Source organism: Eutrigla gurnardus (assembly GCF_963514095.1).
Source record: "Eutrigla gurnardus genome assembly, chromosome: 11".
Classification (NCBI taxonomy): Eukaryota; Metazoa; Chordata; class Actinopteri; order Perciformes; family Triglidae; genus Eutrigla; species Eutrigla gurnardus.
In genome coordinates this window covers 1,288,128-1,308,837 of record NC_139925.1, presented here as the reverse complement: position 1 = coordinate 1,308,837, position 20,710 = coordinate 1,288,128, and the positions used below count along the sequence as shown (strand labels likewise).

Genomic DNA, 20,710 nt, shown 5'->3' with positions numbered 1-20,710 from the left:
CGGAAGTGAACTGTGTTTATGCATTTTAATAAATTGTTTTTCGTTTTTTCTTTGTGTGTTTGCCTGAGCGGCGGTTCGCAGCAGAAGAACCGGAACATTATCGGGTTGTCGGACATTTAGTCCCGTAAGTGTGTCCGGTTCAGATGGCGGAGACTCCGGACAGCAGCGTCCTGCAGCGGACACTCAGCGACGGTACCGGCGGGCCGACGGTGAGACTTACGGTTACTACCGAGCCAAGCCAATGACGTTCTGTTATACATGTATGTATGTATGTATGTATGTATGTATGTATGTATGTATGTATGTATGTATATAAATATATATATATATATATATATATATATATGTGTATATCATGTTATATATACATATATGTATATATATATATATATACAAATATATATATATACAAATATCTATATACAGTATATATATATATATGTGTATATCATGTTATATATACATATATATGTATATATATATATATATATATATATATATATATATATATATATATATACATATATATATATATATATATACACAAATATATATATATACAGTATATATATATATATATATATGTGTATATCATGTTTTATATACATATATATGTATATATACATATATATACATACATATATATATACACAAATATATACATATATATATATACACACAAATATATATATATATATACACAAATATATATATATATATACATATACATATATACAGTATACAGGAAATGTTTTTTTAAGAACTGCTGTATCAACAGTTCATCAACGAGGACCAGACACGTACGTCTCTGATCTGAACCCTTCTTTCCTGCAGGTGGTGAAGGTGGAGTCATGTGACCCAGGTGAGTCAGGTGAGTCGGTCCTGACAGGGTCACAGATTGCTGAGCTTCACTTCCTGCGTTCACGGGTTCACCAGCTGGAGAGAGAGAAGGCAGAGCTGTCGGCTGAGAACCAGAGACTGAAGAACACGCTGGTCCAGGGTGAGTCCTGATCCACAACACTGTCAGCTGGTTTACTGGACTGCAGGTGACCAATCAGAGATGACTCAGGTTACAACAGGAAGTCATACAATGAGTTCATTGAACTTTACTTCCTGTCCCATATGGTTTTATTTTCCTTCCCAGAAATCCCTGGGCTCCTGTCAACCATGTGGCAGACGTTGGGCCATGTAAACAGTCATCATTCGGTCTCCACGGCAATAATCAGGAGCGACAGTTATGCTCCATACTCCCATCAACACCACACAGCCATTCATCAGGACGGAGACTTCAGTCCCCAGGTCTCCGTCCAGCAGCTTCAGGAGGAGCTGAGCAGGGACATGTCAGAGCCCTGGGGTCCGCTGGGCTCCGAGGACGAGGCAGTGCCAGACCTGGTCCTGGGGAGTCACATGGGAGAAGAGGCGCCACTCTGCAGCCAGACTGACATGGAGGAGCTGAGGAGGAGCTGCTCTGAGAGCCAGTGTATCGCCGGACACGTTACAGGACAGGTGAGAACACCGCCACTGAATCTGGTCCGGTATACACTGGATTGATCCGGTTGAAACAGAATCTGGTCCAGTTTACACTGAATCAGATCGAGTTTACACTGAATCTGGTCAAGTTTACATTGGATCTGATCTGGTTGACACTGAATCTTTTTCGGTTTACATTGGATCTGATCAGCTACACCGGATTGATCCGGTTTAGACCTAATCTGGCCCGGTTTACACTGAATCTAATCCAGTTTACCCTGGATTGATCCGGTTTAAATTTAATCCAATCCGATTACATTGGGGTTGACACTGTTTCTGAGTCAGTTTATGCCGGATGTGACTCGGTTGACCCTGGAACTGACCCGGATCTGACTGAAGTGGTCTGGTTTAATCTGAGAACTTGTTCTGTCCAGCTGAGCCAGGTGGAGGTGTACCCGGGCTCCGGAGTTCTCTGTGATGTCCGTTCATGGCAGGTAGCCAATCAGGCTCAGTCTCCCACAGCGATGGCGCGGATGCTGCTGCTGGGTGTGTTTGATATGAACACCCTGATGAACAGTAACCTGCGAGGTGGACGGAGCCGCCGGCCTGCCTCCCACTCACAACGCAGCGCTCTCGATCCGCACAAGATCAGCGCCATCTTCAGTAGGTTGGACCATCCCCAGATGTTCCTGTAATCTGTCCGCCCTCTCTCACTGTCTTCCTCTCTGTTCCTCAGACGCCATCTTGGCTCGGTTTCCTCTGGCCAAGAGAGGAGTCATTGGCTCCGGCATCAACTCAAAACTGTCTGAGATCCGTTTCCGCTCCCGGAGAGCCAATCGAGATCCTCGATTCCTCTGACGGACAGCTCGCCGGCTCCATCTGCTTCCCGGAAAGAGGTCTAATTACAGAGCAGCAGTCTGGAACTGCTGGACCAATGAGCAACTTTAATTTCAATCTTTGTCCAGTTCAGTAGTTGAGACTGTGGTTCTGTTGCCACAATGACCTCGACAACAGGACCATGAGGAAGCAAAATAATGACAGATGACTAGAGAGACTTAAACCTGCTACAAGACTTAGACCTACAACGACCACAGAGACTAAAAACTACCACAGAGACTAAAAACTACTACAGAGACTAAAAACGACCACAGAGACTTAGAACAACCAGAGCCCTAGAACGACCACAGAGCCCTAGAATGGCCACATAGACTTAGAACGACCAGAGACCTAGAAGGACCACAGAGACTTAGAACTACTAAAGAGAGCCACTCTGTCGTCACCTGCTTATTCTGTAAACATCTTTTAATAATAAAGTCATGACATCAATATGAATCCTGTTTGGTTCCTCCTCCAGAGAGGGAGAGGGAGAGAGAGCCTATTTAAATATGAATCACTTTTGTCCACATTGAATTGTGGATCGTAAACCAACGTTTAGATAAAATCAACAACAGCAGGCTGAGTTCCTAGACTGGGATTGTCCTTTAAAAGGGGGTCAGAACTCCTGTGATGGTCCTTAAACATAAAAGGAAAAATAAATAAATTATAAAATCCTTTTATAAAACAAAACTGAATCTCTTCAGAATCAAACTCAACACACTACAATTAGATAATTAATTAATTAATTAATTAATTAATTAATTAAATCAATAATTAATTTACTCATCAATAGAAAAAAAAGAAACCACTTAAACATTCAAACAATTATTTAGAGTTTTCCCTGGTTTGTTCCAAACATCCTGAAATCTTTATTTATACAAAACATGCAAAGAAAAATCTTTATTCATTCAAAGCTTGTTAACAAGAATCCAGTGTCCATAACATTTTCATATTCAATCAAACACATGATCGGAATGGGTATTCAGTACGTCTGAGAGACGGCCTGAACAGAAACAGAACTCAGCTTTTATTCATGTGACGAGAAAAGACAATGGAGTTGGTTGTTATGGTGACATCACGTTAGTAAAGTGATGTCACAGCTCACCAGGAAGAGAGACTAGCTCTTGAGATGGAAATCTGTCTGGTTAACTTGTTAGATAGCTAGGTTGATAGTTAGCTATTTAACTAGGTATCTATTTAGCCAGTTACCTAGTTAACTATGTAGCTAGCTAGATGGGTATCTAGTTATCTAGATGCCTAGTTAGCTATATAACTAGTTATATGGGCATCTAGTTATCTAGGTACCTAGTTAGCTAGTTAGATGAGTATCTAGTTATCTACTTACCTAGTTAGATATGTAGCTAGTTAGATGGGCATCTACTTATCTAGGTACCTAGTTAGCTTGGTGGATAGTAAGCTACGTATCTAGTTAGCTACTTAGCAAGTTAGCCTGGGCTGTTGTCCTTCTCCAGAGCGGTGTGGAGTGAGGTGGAAGGACCGTTACACTCAGCTCTGCTGCGGTGTAGCATTAAAGAATGACTGAATTAGCAAGCTAGCTAGCTAGCTAGCTGTCTGTCTGCTGCTGTTCACCAGCCTGCTGTTCACCAGCCTGCTGCTCAGCTCATTTCCTGTAACCAGTAAAGCATGGTAGCATGACAGTCAGGAGTCTCTATCTACCCCTCTGTCTGTCAGTCTCTCTCTCTCTCTCTGCTTCCTAATGTTGCCACTCCACTGATAGTCAGTGCTGGGACCCTGAGAGAGTCCAGGACTTGATGGAAGTCGGTTTACTTTATATGGTAGGGTCCCCCTACAATTGTTGCTATGGCAAAGGTACATATGAAAATGGCTGCCTCTCTCGCTATGAATAGGAATGTCCCTTCTACTTATATTGTCCAACTGTTTTAATGTTTGTTTCTTTATATCGCTGTAAAGATTAACCTGAAACTATTTCAATAAGTGATCATTAATCATTGCAGTCATTAAACGACAGTCAAGTTTCAGAGTTCATCTGAAGTGGATGATGACGATGATGGAGGGGGAACTGAAAAGAAATCAGAAAACATCAACAGAGATGAGTGAAATCATAAACAGGCCTGAAGCAAGTGTGTTGGTTGTTAAACAGCAGGAAAAGTGAATGGAGTCTGGTTCAGAGAAGAAACATCATATCTCAGTGACAAATAAAAAATCATGTCCAAACAGAGACCCGGAGTCCTGAAGACAGAGTCATAGAGACCTCGTCAGGACTGTGGGGCTCCACACATTCAACACAATGCTATGTTTACAGTTACCATAGCAACAGAGTCAGCAGAACATCAACTGTTGACAGGAAGTGAAGGCAGGTACAGTAGAAAACTGAAGAAGAAGGCACGTCAGAAGAAACTTGGTCCACCTGGCAGAGGCCCCGCCCCTATTGATGTAGCCCAACTCCAATGGGGGGGCTTCAGTAGCTAAATCGGACTTTCTCAATGTCGGAGATCAGAGTCCTGGCCAGGTAGATCCCCACCATCTGAAGACAAACACATCAGGCACATCACTCTGATGAGAACCAGCAGAAACCACTGAAAGACCCTGAAGAACACGGAGGGGCCTTGAAGGACCCTGAAGAACACTGGAGAACATTGAGGGACCCTGAAGAAGACTGAAGGACAATGGAGGACCCTGAAGGACAATGAGGGAACCTGAAGGACCCTGAGGGACACTGCAACATTGAAGGACATTGAGGGACCCTGAAGGACATTGGGGGACCCTGAAGAACACTCAAGGACATTGAGGGACCAGAAGAATAATGAGGGACCACAATGACTCTGAGGGACACTGAAGCACCCTGAGGGACAGTGAGGACAATGAAAGACACTAAGGGATAATGGAGGACATTGAGGGACCCTGAATGGATCTGAATTAAGGGCACTAAATTTAATTAAACGTTCTGGTTGCTCATAATTAAAACATGTCAGACTGAATTGTTTTTAAATAAACAAACAATTCAATGTTTGTGTGTAAACTCAGTGTCATAAAAGGGTTAAAATCATAGATATAGATCAGTCAGTTAATAACTGATGTTGATCCAAAGATGTATTTAAATATGACTAATTATACAATATATCATTAATGGGTGTTTTTGACAGACATGTTTTACTTTGAAGGACATCAGAAGAATGTTTTGAAAGTGAAACAAGGTTAGTTGGTGATTACTGATTGACTGATAGATTAGATTTAAACAAACAATCCACGTTTATTTTATATAAGTGTAAATTTAAGACAAAGTATTAGTATACTATACACACTCAGTACTGTAGTATTACTACACAGTCAGTACTGCAGTAGAACCACACACTCAGTATTGTAGTAGAACCACACACACAGTACTGTAGTAGAACCATACACAAAATACTGGAGTATTACTACACACCAAGTACTGGAGTAGTACACACTCAGTACTCAACACTAGACGTAAGTCGGTTTACTTTATACTGAAGGGTCCCGCTACAACGGTCGCTATGGCAATGGTACATATAAAAATGGCCGCCCCTCTCGCCATGAATACGAATGTCCGTTCTACTTTTATTGACCAACTGCTAATATTTGTATCTTATTATCACTTTAACGATTAACCTGAAACTATTTCAATAAGTGATCATCAAGCAAGTGAAGCGAGTGTGTTGGTTGTTAAACAGGTACAGTAGAGAACTGGAGAAGAAGGCACATCAGGTTAACACCTACACACACAGTACTGTAGTAGTAGTACTAGAACACACTGTACTGTATTAATACTTGTACACACAGTACTGTTGCAGTATTACAGTACACAGTACTGCTCAGTTCTGCAGTAGTAGTACACACTGAGTACTACTGTTGCAGTATTACACTCTCAGTTCTGCAGTAGTAGTACACACTGAGTACTGTTGCAGTACTACACACACAGTATTGTAGTAGTAGCACACACTCAGTACTCTGGTAGTAATACACTCAACACTGTAGTAGTAATACACACTCAGTAGTGCAAGCAACTTGTCCAGAGGGTACCTGTGCAGAAGGTACTAGTACAGAAGGTATCTACAAAAGGGACCTGTGCAGAAGGTACTTGTAGAGAAGGTACATGTACAGAAGGTACCCATACAGAAGGTACTTGTACAAAAGGTATCTGTACAGAAGGTACTCGTACAGAAGGTATGTGTGTATATCAGGTATCAAGGAACTTATACAGAATGGTATCTGTCCAAAAGATACCTGTGCAGAAGGTACTTTTACAGAAGGTATTTGCACAGAAGGTATTAGTACCTGCAGCAGAGAGATGACAATAAAGACGATGGCCACGGTGTAGAGATTTCCAGGTAACCAGTCCTCCAGCGCAGCGATACAGCCTTTAGTGTAGATGTGATCAGTCCACTCCCTCTGGACAGGAACAGTAGTAATATTATACAACAGGTTCCTGTTAGAACGTGGTCTATGTTTTAAGAGGAACCACAACAGGATTTCGGCACATGACATGTGTCTGGTTTACCACAGCAGTTTGCACCCAAAATAAACAATTTTGTTGTGATTTCATTGCAATAAACAGATCAAATGAATGGTGAAGTAACTACATAATGATGATGTATCTAAAAAGCCATGTTCAGTAAGGTCTGTCTGCAAGACAATAAGCAAACAGCTTTTAAAAATTGTGTTTTCTGAATGGATTAGAGGAAGGCTATGCTAACAGTGTAGCTGCTCCATTAACACTTAAAATAATGTCATCTAGACATAAATATGCCAGCGACCTTATTGTCTGTACCATGTCTCTGGTTTCTGCACATATTTTAGTTCAGCCTCCTAAGAGTTCTTGGTGACCACAGGCTGCTACAACAATTCTCGTGTCCATTTCTGATTCAGTGACGACAGGAGGAGAATATCAACGCTGATAAGACTCAAAATATTTGCTACGCGTTTGGTGTCAACACACCTTCAGTCAAACTTCATCATGTTACCTGTAGAGACACACCCACATCAACATGCTGTCCCTTAGCTAGTTACAAATAAAGAACAGGAATTGACCATACCTTCGGTTTGTTTCTCACATCGTATCCACACTGAGTGTTCACCACAGAGTCCTGAAACAAACACAACCTTTTTACTTCTACCAGACAGGTACATTCATTATCATATTGATTAATATTGACCAGTAATGATAAGTTATAAACTCACAGCAGGATCAACATTACAGCAGGAGAAAGGAACTCCACACTTCTCTCTGCTGCGGTGAGTTCCGTTACAGCTGAAATAAACGTTCAGGTCCCAGTCGTCAGGATCCTGAGCACCACAGCAGTGGTTCTGTTAGAAGAACAAGATACTGAAGCTTTAACTAAAGGTTCTGTTAGAAGAACAAGATACTGAAGGTTTAACTAAAGGTTCTGTTAGAAGAACAAGATACTGAAGCTTTAACTAAAGGTTCTGTTAGAAGAACAAGATACTGAAAGTTTAACTAAAGGTTCTGTTAGAAGAACAAGATACTGAAAGTTTAACTAAAGGTTCTGTTAGAAGAACAAGATACTGAAGGTTTAACTAAAGGTTCTGTTAGAAGAACAAGATACTGAAAGTTTAACTAAAGGTTCTGTTAGAAGAACAAGATACTGAAGGTTTAACTAAAGGTTCTGTTAGAAGAACAAGATACTGAAGGTTTAACTTGAGGAACAGACATAAGGAAATTATTGAACAAAATTGTCATGCTATGAATTCCAAGAAGCTGTGGGATACTATGAAGGCCATCACTAACATGACCCCAGCCAAGAAATGTCTTAGTACTCCTGATAACTTGCAAAAAGCAAATTAATTAAACGACTTCTTTATGAGATTCGAGACCCATAACTTCTCCTCTGAGTGTGACAGTGTTTTACAATCTATATGCGTCACTGACCAGGATGCCAGAGTGTTGATCGACCCTTACGATGTCCAGTCACTGTTTAAACACAGTTGTGCTAAAAAAGCCACAGGGCCAGACGGCATCTCCGCCTTTCTTCTTAAAACCTGCGTGGAGGAGCTGACACAACACTGTGTCCTATTTGTCAAAAGTCTGTAGATCAGCACACCGTGCCCACCCTCTGGAAGAAATCAGTCATAACACCTATACCAAAAAAGCCCTGCCCAAGGGAAAATAATGATTTTCGTCCTGTCGCGTTAACATCAAATATAATCAAATGTTTTGAGAGAATCATCGTGTCATCACTTGAGAAGGAGTTGATTTGCTGCTTGATCCTTTTCAGTTTGCATATAAGCAGGGGCGTGGCAGATGATGCAATTAACAGCATTACTCATCTGGTCGATTTCAGTTCAGCGTTTAACACGCTGCAGCCACATCTACTGATTGGAAAATTGAAGAACATGAATGTTAATCCCTTTATACTGAAATGGTTTATGTATTTTCTAACTAAGCGTTTACAGTATGTCAGAGTTAACAACGTCCTTTCTGAGTCCAGACTCTCCAGCACTGGTGCCCCCAGGGATGTGTGAGCTCCCCTGTGCTCTTTACATTATATACCAACGATTGCATAAAAGTCCATCCTGATAATTACATCATCAAATTCTCAGATGATACTGCCATTCTGGGGTTGTTGCACAAAGATGGCAGGCCAGTAGCTTACCATGCTGAGATCTGTAAGTTTGTTCAGTGGTGTGACTCTAATCATCTGATGCTAAATGTAAAGAAAATCAAAGAGATGGTGTTCAACATTAAAGTTGTGGACGACCTGAGGCCGGTGGTCATCCACAATGAACCCATCGCTCAGGTCTCTTCATAGAAGTACTTGGGAGTTCACATTGGTGACACACTCAGCTGGAGGGCCCATGTGGAGAGTCTCTGCTCCAAACTGCAACAGAGATTGTATTTTCTGTGCAGATTGAGAGCTTTTGGTGTTGAGCAGAAGTTTATGTTGTTGTTTTATCATGCCGTACTGGAGAGTACTATAAGGTACGGAATTACAGCCTGGTACGGCTACTTGTCTGTACATCTGAAGACACAAATTAATCGTACATCATGCCATGAAAAAGATCATGTTTCTCTTCAAACCATTTACGAACAATCCACTCTGAGACACGCACGAAAAATTCTGTCTGATCAATCTCATATTCTCCATTCAGAGTACCAGCTGCTTCCTTCCGGGAGGAGATTTAGAGTTCCCGGAGCAGGTTGAACCGTTACAAACATTCCTTTATCCCAACATCTGTTAATATCCTGAATATATGTATTTAGTGTGTACAGTTGACAAAACAATATGTATTGTAATGGTTTGGGTAACTGCCATTTATTGTTGCTGTGTGCTGTGATGGTATGGGTAACGCATCGATATGTGTTGTTTACTGTGTAATGTATGAGTACAGGTTATAAATCGACTGATTGATTGATGATTGAATGTTTGATTGATTGATTGATTGACTGATTGATCGACTGTCTGACATTTTACGCTGCTGTGTACTGTAACAGTACGGGTATTTGATTGTTTGACATTTATTGTTTGCCGTGTACCTGTCTCGCATGTGTGATATATGTCGCCTGGTGCGATCATTCAATGCTGCTGTTCTTCTGTTATTTTTTAACTGCGTACCATTGGTGAGTCCACGACAAATTTCCCTACGGGGACAATTAAAGTCTATGAAATGAAAATACTATAGGTTTAACTGAAGTATATATGGTGAGTTACCATCCGCTGCAGAGAGTCAATGAGGTTCTGCAGGTCGATGTCATCTCTGTATGCTTTAACGTTTGCCAGGAAGAATTCGTTGATCCACTCTTTGACCTGGTTCTGAAAAACCACTGCCAGCACTGCGGCTGTCAGCTCCAGGACGAAGATAAAGCCGATGACACCAGAAAACTGAACAAAAGACACAAGGACCGATTCAACACATAAGAAAACAGAGCATGTATTAGACAGCGATGTGATTGGCAAGGACAGAAAAGCAGGAAACAGAGAGCGTGGTGCGCACACACACACCCACACCCACGCAACCCCTTACCACGTTAACTTATGTTAATATTAACAAACAACATGGCAAGTCATGGACCCCAAGATAACTAATAATAACTAATATTACAGAACTTAACAACCATATTGGAATAATGATTTAAATGAGTTATTGTTGAAGTTGTGTTCTGCAGAGAGAACATTTCTTAAATGTGGCCTCGGGGAACCCTGGAAGAGGAGGGCCTTGCATAGTGAATTTAAGCAATGCCATGTTAACTTTGACAGAAAGCTCAGGTTCTTGAAAAGGAGGTTTAATAGAGGCCAAGCTCTTCAGTTAGAACAATTACAAACTGGTAACCCTCAGCAATTTTGGAGGGAAATACATAAATTAGGACCAAAAAAGAAAGCATTAATACCCATGGAGGTTTTAATGGAAAGCGGTGGATCTTCTTTTGAGTCGGGTCAAATATTAAAAAAGTGGGAAAAATATTATAGTGATTTATATGCTTATAGTAGTTCCACTTTATTTTATGATCATTTCTTAGAAGAAACTTGTAGAGTAAAACTGGAGATGGGAACTGGGATGAATACTACCGGTATATACTATCAAAATGATATACTGAACAGTGAGATTACATTGGATGAGGTACTTAAAGTGCTAGACAAAGCCAAAGAAAATAAAGCTGTGGGCATTGAAGACCTCCCTAATGAGGTACTTAAAAGCCCTAACTATATAACCCTATGTTTTCAAAATGGTATTTGAGTGGAATAGATCAATTATCAAACCCATCCCAAAATCTGTAAAAGATGACCCTAGAGTCCCATTAAATTATCGAGGGATTAGTTTGATCAGTACAGTCCACAAAATTTACTCAGGAGTCCTTAACAACAGACGTTATATTTTCAGATTGGTTGTTTGTTTTCTCAGTCCCTCGGCGGCCACAGAGCTCTGTTTAATTCCGTTCCTTTTCCTGATGACATAATGTACTGATCCCTCTGAAATTAGACGGCCCATTTCACCCAGTGTAACAAAAAGTGCTTCTGAACAGGTTGTGGAGGATGAATTTCGTTTTGTTTTTTATTGTCCTTTATATTGTGATTTAAGGAACTCTCTTTTTGAATCAATCCAGTTTAAAAATCCTGCTATATTTTGGAAATATGAAGGGGGGGATTCTGTGCTGGTTGTTTGAAAATTATGTTTTTACTTTGGCAAAATGTATAGAAAAGGCCCGTTATCTGCGGCAAAGTATTCTGTATCCTATATGACAATCCATTTGTATTTGTATCCATATTTTTAATGGTTTAGTTATGTTATTATGTGTTCTGTATTGTATCACGTGGCTAATGTGGATATAACTGTGAAATTATTATTTGATGAATATGATTAGTGTCTAATAAGCCCATGAGGGCTGGGCACTTAAATAAACCAATCAATGAAACATTTTATATATATATATATATATATATATATATATATATATATATATATATATATATATATATATATATAATCTTGGCATACCTGAATTTTCCAAACGTCGATCCTCTTGTGAAGACGCAACGCTGTGTGATATGCAGCAGGTGTACTAAGCTGTTACACGGTTAATGCATGAAAAGTCAGCCCCCATCTATGATTAAAGTACAAACTTAAGCAGATGCTCATTTTTAACGTACAAACTTTAGCAGACAGATGTTTTCTCTCAGAGCTCCCACGCAGCCGGCGAAGCCGAGGATGAAGGTGACTCCACCCACCACCAGGACCAACCAGACCGGGTCGAAACCATGTAGCCGGGTCACTTGGGTCAAATCCAACAGGACTCCCTATTATCCACAAACACACCAATTCAGGACAGAAAACCAGTCAAACTCAAATCCACAAACTCACCAGAGTCAGACCAGTACACGGTCTAACTTTTATATTTTATCATCATGTGAAAATAAATGTCATTATATGAATCTAATAAAAGTGTAAGATGATATTAAAACAATTAAATGTTACCATTATTATTGTAAATTAAATTATACAAATGAATAATGATTAAAAAGATTATTAAATACATATGATTACAAGAGTACATAGCCTACTCTAAATTAAAAAAGGGAAAAGTACAGTTTTATTCCTGGTTGATGATGATGGTGTTCATTCACCTTTTCACTCCATGCCCAGAAACCAACCGCAATAAAGGCAACTCCAGCCAGCTGCGACACAAATAGACACACCGGTGATTAGTAGGGATGCAACAACACAGTTAGCCCACGGTTCAATACGTACCTGGGTTCTTGGGTTACGGTTTCAGTACACATTTTGTGCGCAAGGAGAAAATAAAATGTATATTAGAAAATGTTTTCTTTATTTTGCCTATTTTTTTTTTACATTCAAACACATTCAAGTATTCTATAATAAAAATAAATAAATATGTAAAAAAAAAAGTAACACTTTCAAATGCAAAAGTGCTTCTTAGCCTTGACGACTGGTATAGAATAAAAGGGGGTAAAACTATTTCAATAGTAAATGTACATATTTGAAATAAGTACATATTTAAAACATAAAGTCACTGTTTTAAACCAGTATACATAAAGTCACCATTTTAAATAAAAATCCCTGTTACTTCAGTAGCCTATATATGACGTTCATACAGGGGACGGTCTGGTGTTCTGCTCTTCAGCTCCACTCCGACATATAGCAGACCGTCACAGTGAGATAACGGCAACTATCCGGGTCGGTGCTTTAGCCAGTTCCACATCAATGCCTTTCTGTTGTTTTATAGAAGTCGGGAATTATGTTAGTGCTGAAAAGTGTAGCACGGATTGAGCGTTTTGATTCAGTAACGGAACCTGACCTGCTCACTGGCAGGTTTGCTTCAACAAACCCCGAGTTTCTCCTACATGTCTCCGCCTTTTTCCGGAATCTGAACCAACTCTGAAAAAAAACTTGCCGTCCTTTCCTCGTCAACCTAATGGATATGGAAAAAAAAGTGATTCTAGCAGCTTTACGTCGGGAGAGGATTTTGATTACTGTTTTTTTTTTTTGCCGATCGCATATCTAAACAATATTCTCTGACACCAGATTCTTTTCAGAACTCTTTAGATTTTTTGCAAACGGGAGTTTTCTGAAAAAGGACATTTCTTTGTTGAAATAGCCGCTTATATTTACTGTTTAATGTGTGAAATATGATTAAAATCATATGCCTTAGTCTACATATTTGTGCAATATTCTTATGCTTAATTTTCAGTTGCAGCCACTTTCTTTTTTTGCCTGGGGGGGGATTACAGCTATATTAAAATAATTATTTGTTAACTGCGCTACTTTGTGAACCACAGGAGTTAAACCCGGGCCGTAAATGTCTGCCACGCCAACTGTCTCTACTTTGATGCAGTTACGTTGCTCCGCTTTCTAAGGATGAGCTTGTTTTCTACTCAGTAATATCTAATAACTCTCTCCCGGTTGCCAGGGTGAATCGTAGTACTGGAGCTCCATTGTTGATGGCTTTGTAGAGTCATCAGGCACGCACGTAACTCACACATACTCAGCGTTGATTGAACTAATTCAGAACAGCTGTTCTGGAACCGAAAACTCAGAGTTGCCCATCTCATAGTTGGTTGACTCAGAGTTCAGAGCCAGGTTCAGAGTTGGTTGAGCCTGCTTTATGGAATACCCCCATGCTCAGCCGTCCTGCTTCCAGGATGTTGGATATTTACTCGGCAGGGAGGTTTCCCCATTACAGCATGAGAACACATGCTGCGTTCACGGTTCAAGTGCTCCTCTAAAGCTCCGACGTAGCAAATTCAGAGAGAAATACAAATCAAGCGTAGCGTTAGTTCTGGCAGGCCACGACGTCAAGCTCTAACAGCTTAGCTGTCAGTACAGATCAGCTGATGGCTCAGCTGACTCTGCGAGTCCGCTCCCTATTGGCAAATTGCATTCAGAGCGGGGTATTTAAACTGCTCCTGCCCGACCCTCCGTCCTGCTTCCTCTGATGGCACTTCGCAACCCACCTCCACCCCAGCTCCTCCTGTCATTGTATTCATGTTGACTGCTCTGCTCTGGGTTTTCCTGCTGCTACACTCCCTGCTTATGCCGTTCATGAGGGCTCATGAAGGGCAGGAAGGTGCTCTTCCTGCCTCAGGCTTTCCACGCAAGCGCGTGGAAGAGCAGGGAGTCCCAGAACAGTACCATACCGCCAAATAAAACTGTGCAAGAAATAAAGATTATTTTTGACAAAGTGGTCCTGACTGAAATACATTTTTTTTTTTTGCGAAACCGTGCATGGTGTACCGTACGGTTCAATATTATCTTGAGAACCATTGCATCCCTAGGGATTAGACAGATCCACTAACACACAGACCAGTGGATAGACAGATCCACTAACACACAGACCAGTGGATAGACAGATTCACTAACTCACAGACCAGTGGATAGACAGATCCACTAACACACTGACCAGAGGATAGACAGATCCACTAACACACAGACCAGTTGATAGACAGATCCACTAACACACAGACCAGTGGATAGACAAATCCACTAACACACAGACCAGTGGATAGACAGATCCACTAACACACAGACCGTTGGATAGACAAGACACACAGACCGTTGGATAGACAAGACACACTAACACACAGACCGTTGGATAGACAGACACACTAACACACAGACCAGTGGATAGACAGATCCACTAACACACAGACCAGTGGATAGACAGATCCACTAACACACAGACCAGTGGATAGACAGATCCACTAACACACAGACCAGTGGATAGACAGACCCACTAACACACAGACCAGTGGATAGACAGACCCACTAACACACAGACCGGTGGATAGACAGATCCACTAACACACAGACCGGTGGATAGACAGACACACAGACCGTTGGATAGACAGACACACTAACACACAGACCAGTGGATAGACAGATCCACTAACACACAGACCAGTTGATAGACAGACCCACTAACACACTGACCAGAGGATAGACAGATCCACTAACACACAGACCAGTGGATAGACAGATCCACTAACACACTGACCAGAGGATAGACAGATCCACTAACACACAGACCAGTGGATAGACAGATCCACTAACACACAGACCAGTGGATAGACAGATCCACTAAAGCCCTGATTATGCTTCCGCGTAGTGATCACGCAACGGCCACGCAGTTGCTGGGAGACCGTGATGGTTCTGCGTTGGGTTTACGTGTCGAAATGCAATTCAATGCCACACCGGGAAAGGGCGCTATGTTTTTTTGTAAAGACTGACCGACCGACCGAGACTCTAGACGTATATCGTCGTTAGCCTCGTTATAGCGTATTTGTTTACTTTCCGGCTTTAAACGTCCACATTTTTTCAGAACTTGGTGTTTTATTTCTTTGTGCAAAAGCGACAAGGTGCAAACAATAAAACGTGGTGCAAACAATAAAAGTAGCCTATTAAAAGTTTAAATGGCGGTGTTTATGAGTGGAAACCGGATAGCGGTCTCCAGCGGATATAGTTAGCGGACCAATCACAGCCAATGCCGCTGCGTTGGTGTTGCGTCGCCTCGACGCGCGTCTAGGGTTTTTGGGAGGCACACGTCAGGCCCTTGCGTTGGACGTAAGGAGGGTCCGCAAGGACGTAAGGGGTCCGCAAGCCCCCTTGCGTTGTGTCGACGCGGAAGCATAACTCAGCCTTTAAGGCACACAGACCAGTGGATAGACAGATACACGAACACACAGACCCGCTCAACAATGGTTGAGAAAGACTTCAGACTTCAGGCTCCCTCAACCACACAGGATGTCACTGACATCACTTCCTGTTAACTGACTACCAGTTAAGTTCAGTCTCAGATTGTAAAGGAAACACGGCCCGGTCATATCTGATGAAAGTCATATGACTTTCATATCGATGGTTGATGAGGAAACGACAGGGAGGAGACAGACAGACGGACAGATCGAGAGAAACACAGGGTTTGTTGAAGAAAACCAGGTTTGGTTCACAGAGTCAGTTACCATGGTAACAGACCTAAAGATTAGGTTCACTCTCTTTCTGGAACAGAAAACTCAGAATATCTTCTCAGGGTTAACAAACTCAATTTTAGCAAAAGCTGCTTTCTGGAACACAGCCCAGGTGTGCAGCATCAGTTACCATGGTGATGTGTCCCGGTAAGAAGAGGCCACAGGTGTATGTTTAACTCACCCAGAAAATGATGTTGTAGCTGAACATGAGATATTTGAAGCAGCAGCTGACCTCAGCACTCTCATATCGATAGTAGTACATCTGTGGAAGTCCCAACACACAGTACTCACATACTGTACATATACACACTGTTATATACTGTAGATACACACTGTTAAATATATACATATATATATTTATGTGTGTGTGTGATTGAAACTTTTTATATTGATTGTTCTATATTTCGTGCATGTTTACTTATTTCCCTTTCCCTGCTGCTGTATTATACTGTATACTGTGTGTATTTACTGTTACATCCTGTAAATGTACAGTTATTTACTGCATATATGTACTGTACATGTATACATATTAACTGTACATATACTGTTACATATACACACTGTTTATATACTTTTATATGTACAGTATAAACTGTAATATACTGTTAAATGTACTGTACATATACACACTGTTTATATACTTTTATATGCACAGTATATACTGTACTGTGCATATACTGTATACATATACACACCTCGTTTATCCAGTTATAAGTACAGTATATATACTTTAATGTACTGTACACTCTGTATACACGTTTAACTGTTAGATTAGCTGAGGCTAACTACGTAATTGCGGCGGTTCTGCTCATATAAACGGACGTTTTTCGTGTTTCTTTGAGATAAACGCGCGACCGGATGACCAGCCCTGTTGTCGGTTTGTACGGTAAGTTACCGGTAAGTTACCGTTACTGACTTTAAAAGTTCGTGCTGGAGTTTGTTTCTTCAGAGCTAACAGGAAACGGCTAATGCTAACGCTAAGTAACGGTGTGTATAACCGGAGTTACAGTCTTACCTCAGACCAGCCATTACAAACACAAATATAACGTATACATTCATCTACATATGTACACATATATACAATATAAATTACATTTATAATGATTAAAGTTTAAACAACCTCACACACCTTACTGAAAACGGACGACTTCTTCTTCTTCTTCTTCTTCTTCTTCTTCTTCTGCTTCTTCTTCTTCTTCTTCTTCTTCTTCTTCTTCTTCTTCTTCTTCGCGATTGGTAAACCAACTTAAAGGAGCATTACCGCCACCAACTGGACTGGAGTGTGAAACAGGAGTTTGAATAGGATTCTATTCTTTTATCTAGTTGCAGTGGTGGACAGTAACGGAGTAAATTTACTTAAGTACAGATCCAGAGCATTTGTATTTTACTTGAGCGTTAGATTTCTTTGGTACTTATTACTCTTACTTGAATACATTTCCAAGACAAATACTTTTACTCAAGTTAATTTCTAGAAAGGCTGAAAAGTACTTGTTACTTTCAGGTCTGGTCTTTTTCTTTCTCTCTTTTTTTAAGTACTATTGGACACAAGCTGTGTTTGTCAAAGAAGGAAACCTATCACACACTCTCCACTGGGATCTACATAAAAGCGGAAATACGTAATCCCTCCCCATAAGGATACATGGGGAGACAGTTTGTTGTGCTCCTATATTGTCCTTCCTGTAAAGACAAGTGACCTCAACATTGAGTTATTGAAAGCAGAGATGTAGTTTTTTGTAAAACAGTGATTCTCAACCAGTGGTCTTTGAGGGGGTTCCAGTTCCCAATGATAGAGAGTTAGTTGGAGGGTGAAGGTACATTTGGTTACAATTTCAATGATTGTTAATAAACATCTGCAACATCTGCTGTGGTCCTGTGATCCCATTCATTTTATTTGAAATTTACTCTTACTCTTACTTTTTCTTAAAGTCAATTTAAAAGCATGTACTTTTGGATACTTAAGTACCTTTAAAAGCAAGAACTTTTTTACTCTTACTCGAGTACCATGTCGACTGAGCTACTTTTACTTGTAACGGAGTACATTTTGACCAGTAGTATTTGTACTCTCAAGTACTGGGGTCAAGTACTCTCGACTGTCCATCTCTGGTAAGTTGTGTATAATATCAAATGAATGTGCTGCTTAGATGTATTCTAATAGAATGGATACACGGTGGTGTAGTGGGTAGCACTGTCGCCTCACAGCAAGAAGGTCCCGGGTTCGATTCCCAGGTCGGCCCGGGTTCCTTCTGTGTGGAGTTTGCATGTTCTCCCCATGTAAGCGTGGGTTCTCTCCGGGTTCTCCGGCTTCCTCCCACAGTCCAAAGACATGCAGGATGGGGATAGGTTCATTGATGACTCTAAATGTCCCGTAGGTGTGAATGGTTGTCTGTCTCTACATGTCTCCCTGTGATAGACTGGTTACCTGTCTGTCTCTACATGTCTCCCTGTGATAGACTGGTTACCTGTCTGTCTCTACATGTCCCCCTGTGATAGACTGGTTACCTGTCTGTCTCTACATGTCGGCCCTGTGATAGACTGGTTACCTGTCTGTCTCTACATGTCGGCCCTGTGATAGACTGGTTACCTGTCTGTCTCTACATGTCTCCCTGTGATAGACTGGTTACCTGTCTGTCTCTACATGTCGGCCCTGTGATAGACTGGTTACCTGTCTGTCTCTACATGTCTCCCTGTGATAGACTGGTTACCTGTCTGTGTCTACATGTCTCCCTGTGATAGACTGGTTACCTGTCTGTCTCTACATGTCTCCCTGTGATAGACTGGTTACCTGTCTGTCTGTACATGTCTCCCTGTGATAGACTGGTTACCTGTCTGTCTCTACATGTCGGCCCTGTGATAGACTGGTTACCTGTCTGTCTCTACATGTCTCCCTGTGATAGACTGGTTACCTGTCTGTCTCTACATGTCTCCCTGTGATAGACTGGTTACCTGTCTGTCTCTACATGTCAGCCCTGTGATAGACTTGTTACCTGTCTGTCTCTACATATCAGCCCTGTGATAGACTGGTTACCTGTCTGTCTCTACATGTCTCCCTGTGATAGACTGGTTACCTGTCTGTCTCTACATGTCTCCCTATGATAGACTGGTTACCTGTCTGTCTCTACATGTCTCCCTGTGATAGACTGGTTACCTGTCTGTCTCTACATGTCAGCCCTGTGATAGACTGGTCACCTGTCTGTCTCTACATGTCAGCCCTATGATAGACTGGTTACCTGTCTGTCTCTACATGTCAGCCCTGTGATAGACTGGTTACCTGTCTGTCTCTACATGTCCCCCTGTGATAGACTGGTTACCTGTCGGTCTCTACATGTCTCCCTGTGATAGACTGGTTACCTGTCTGTCTCTACATGTCTCCCTGTGATAGACTGGTTACCTGTCTGTCTCCACATGTCTCCATGTGATAGACTGGTTACCTGTCTGTCTCTACATGTCAGCCCTATGATAGACTGGTTACCTGTCTGTCTCTACATGTCAGCCCTGTGATAGACTGGTTACCTGTCTGTCTCTACATGTCAGCCCTGTGATAGACTGGTTACCTGTCTGTCTGTACATGTCTCCCTGTGATAGACTGGTTACCTGTCTGTCTCTACATGTCTCCCTGTGATAGACTGGTTACCTGTCTGTCTCTACATGTCAGCCCTGTGATAGACTGGTTACCTGTCTGTCTCTACATGTCTCCCTGTGATAGACTGGTTACCTGTCTGTCTCTACATGTCTCCCTGTGATAGACTGGTCACCTGTCTGTCTCTACATGTCTCCCTGTGATAGACTGGTTACCTGTCTGTCTCTACATGTCTCCCTGTGATAGACTGGTTACCTGTCTGTCTCTACATGTCTCCCTGTGATAGACTGGTTACCTGTCTGTCTCTACATGTCTCCCTGTGATAGACTGGTTGCCTGTCTGTCTCTACATCTCAGCCCTGTGATAGACTGGTCACCTGTCTGTCTCTACATGTCAGCCCTATGATAGACTGGTTACCTGTCTGTCTCTACATGTCTCCCTGTGATAGACTGGTTACCTGTCTGTCTCTACATGTCTCCCTGTGATAGACTGGTTACCTGTCTGTCTCTACATGTCTCCCTGTGATAGACTGGTTGCCTGTCTGTCTCTACATGTCAGCCCTGTGATAGACTGGTTACCTGTCTGTCTCTACATGTCCCCCTGTGATAGACTGGTTACCTGTCGGTCTCTACATGTCTCCCTGTGATAGACTGGTTACCTGTCTGTCTCTACATGTCTCCCTGTGATAGACTGGTTACCTGTCTGTCTCCACATGTCTCCATGTGATAGACTGGTTACCTGTCTGTCTCTACATGTCAGCCCTATGATAGACTGGTTACCTGTCTGTCTCTACATGTCTCCCTGTGATAGACTGGTTACCTGTCTGTCTCTACATGTCAGCCCTGTGATAGAC

The 20,710-nt window shown here is 41.6% G+C and overlaps 2 protein-coding genes across 5 annotated transcripts; one reads left to right on the top strand and one right to left on the bottom strand.

Annotated features, from left to right (window-relative positions):
- Positions 1-55: 55 nt before the first annotated feature.
- Positions 56-2,622, top strand: LOC311021118 (uncharacterized protein). Its single transcript, XM_084021479.1, has 5 exons — positions 56-209; positions 835-1,000; positions 1,145-1,506; positions 1,905-2,133; positions 2,207-2,622. The coding sequence occupies exons 1-5, from the start codon at positions 144-146 to the stop codon at positions 2,326-2,328; spliced, it is 945 nt and encodes a 314-aa protein (XP_083877605.1). The 5' UTR covers positions 56-143; the 3' UTR covers positions 2,329-2,622.
- A 230-nt stretch (positions 2,623-2,852) lies between these two features.
- tspan14 (tetraspanin 14) lies at positions 2,853-17,485 on the bottom strand. 4 transcript variants are annotated; one of them, XR_014597975.1, is made up of 10 exons: positions 17,410-17,485; positions 16,462-16,542; positions 12,426-12,476; positions 11,952-12,098; positions 10,017-10,187; positions 7,528-7,653; positions 7,383-7,433; positions 6,625-6,738; positions 4,635-4,852; positions 2,853-2,982 (listed from the first exon to the last, which is right to left on the bottom strand). XR_014597975.1 is itself a non-coding variant. In XM_084021486.1 (9 exons), exons 2-9 carry the CDS (start codon positions 16,540-16,542, stop codon positions 4,787-4,789), a joined length of 807 nt encoding a protein of 268 aa, XP_083877612.1. In that variant the 5' UTR covers positions 17,410-17,485; the 3' UTR covers positions 3,192-4,786. The 4 variants fall into 4 exon arrangements, 1 of the variants encoding a protein (XP_083877612.1); XR_014597976.1 differs by lacking the exon at positions 2,853-2,982 and adding an exon at positions 3,192-3,603 and having other exon boundaries at positions 3,692-4,852; XR_014597977.1 differs by lacking the exon at positions 2,853-2,982 and adding an exon at positions 3,192-3,914 and having other exon boundaries at positions 3,952-4,852.
- Positions 17,486-20,710: the final 3,225 nt, after the last annotated feature.

What these genes read in the sequence shown, in the direction of transcription:
- LOC311021118 (XM_084021479.1), top strand. Translation starts at nt 144, where the DNA reads ATGGCGGAGACTCCGGACAGCAGCGTCCTGCAGCGGACACTCAGCGAC. An exon ending in ACGGTACCGGCGGGCCGACG is followed by an intron (nt 210 to 834) that starts GTGAGACTTACG and finishes TCTTTCCTGCAG; the next exon opens with GTGGTGAAGGTGGAGTCATG. An exon ending in CCGGACACGTTACAGGACAG is followed by an intron (nt 1,507 to 1,904) that starts GTGAGAACACCG and finishes TGTTCTGTCCAG; the next exon opens with CTGAGCCAGGTGGAGGTGTA.
- tspan14 (XM_084021486.1), bottom strand. Translation starts at nt 16,542, where the DNA reads ATGTACTACTATCGATATGAGAGTGCTGAGGTCAGCTGCTGCTTCAAA. An exon ending in TCTGGGCATGGAGTGAAAAG is followed by an intron (nt 12,099 to 12,425) that starts GTGAATGAACAC and finishes TGTGGATAATAG; the next exon opens with GGAGTCCTGTTGGATTTGAC. An exon ending in TTGACTCTCTGCAGCGGATG is followed by an intron (nt 7,654 to 10,016) that starts GTAACTCACCAT and finishes TTCTTCTAACAG; the next exon opens with AACCACTGCTGTGGTGCTCA.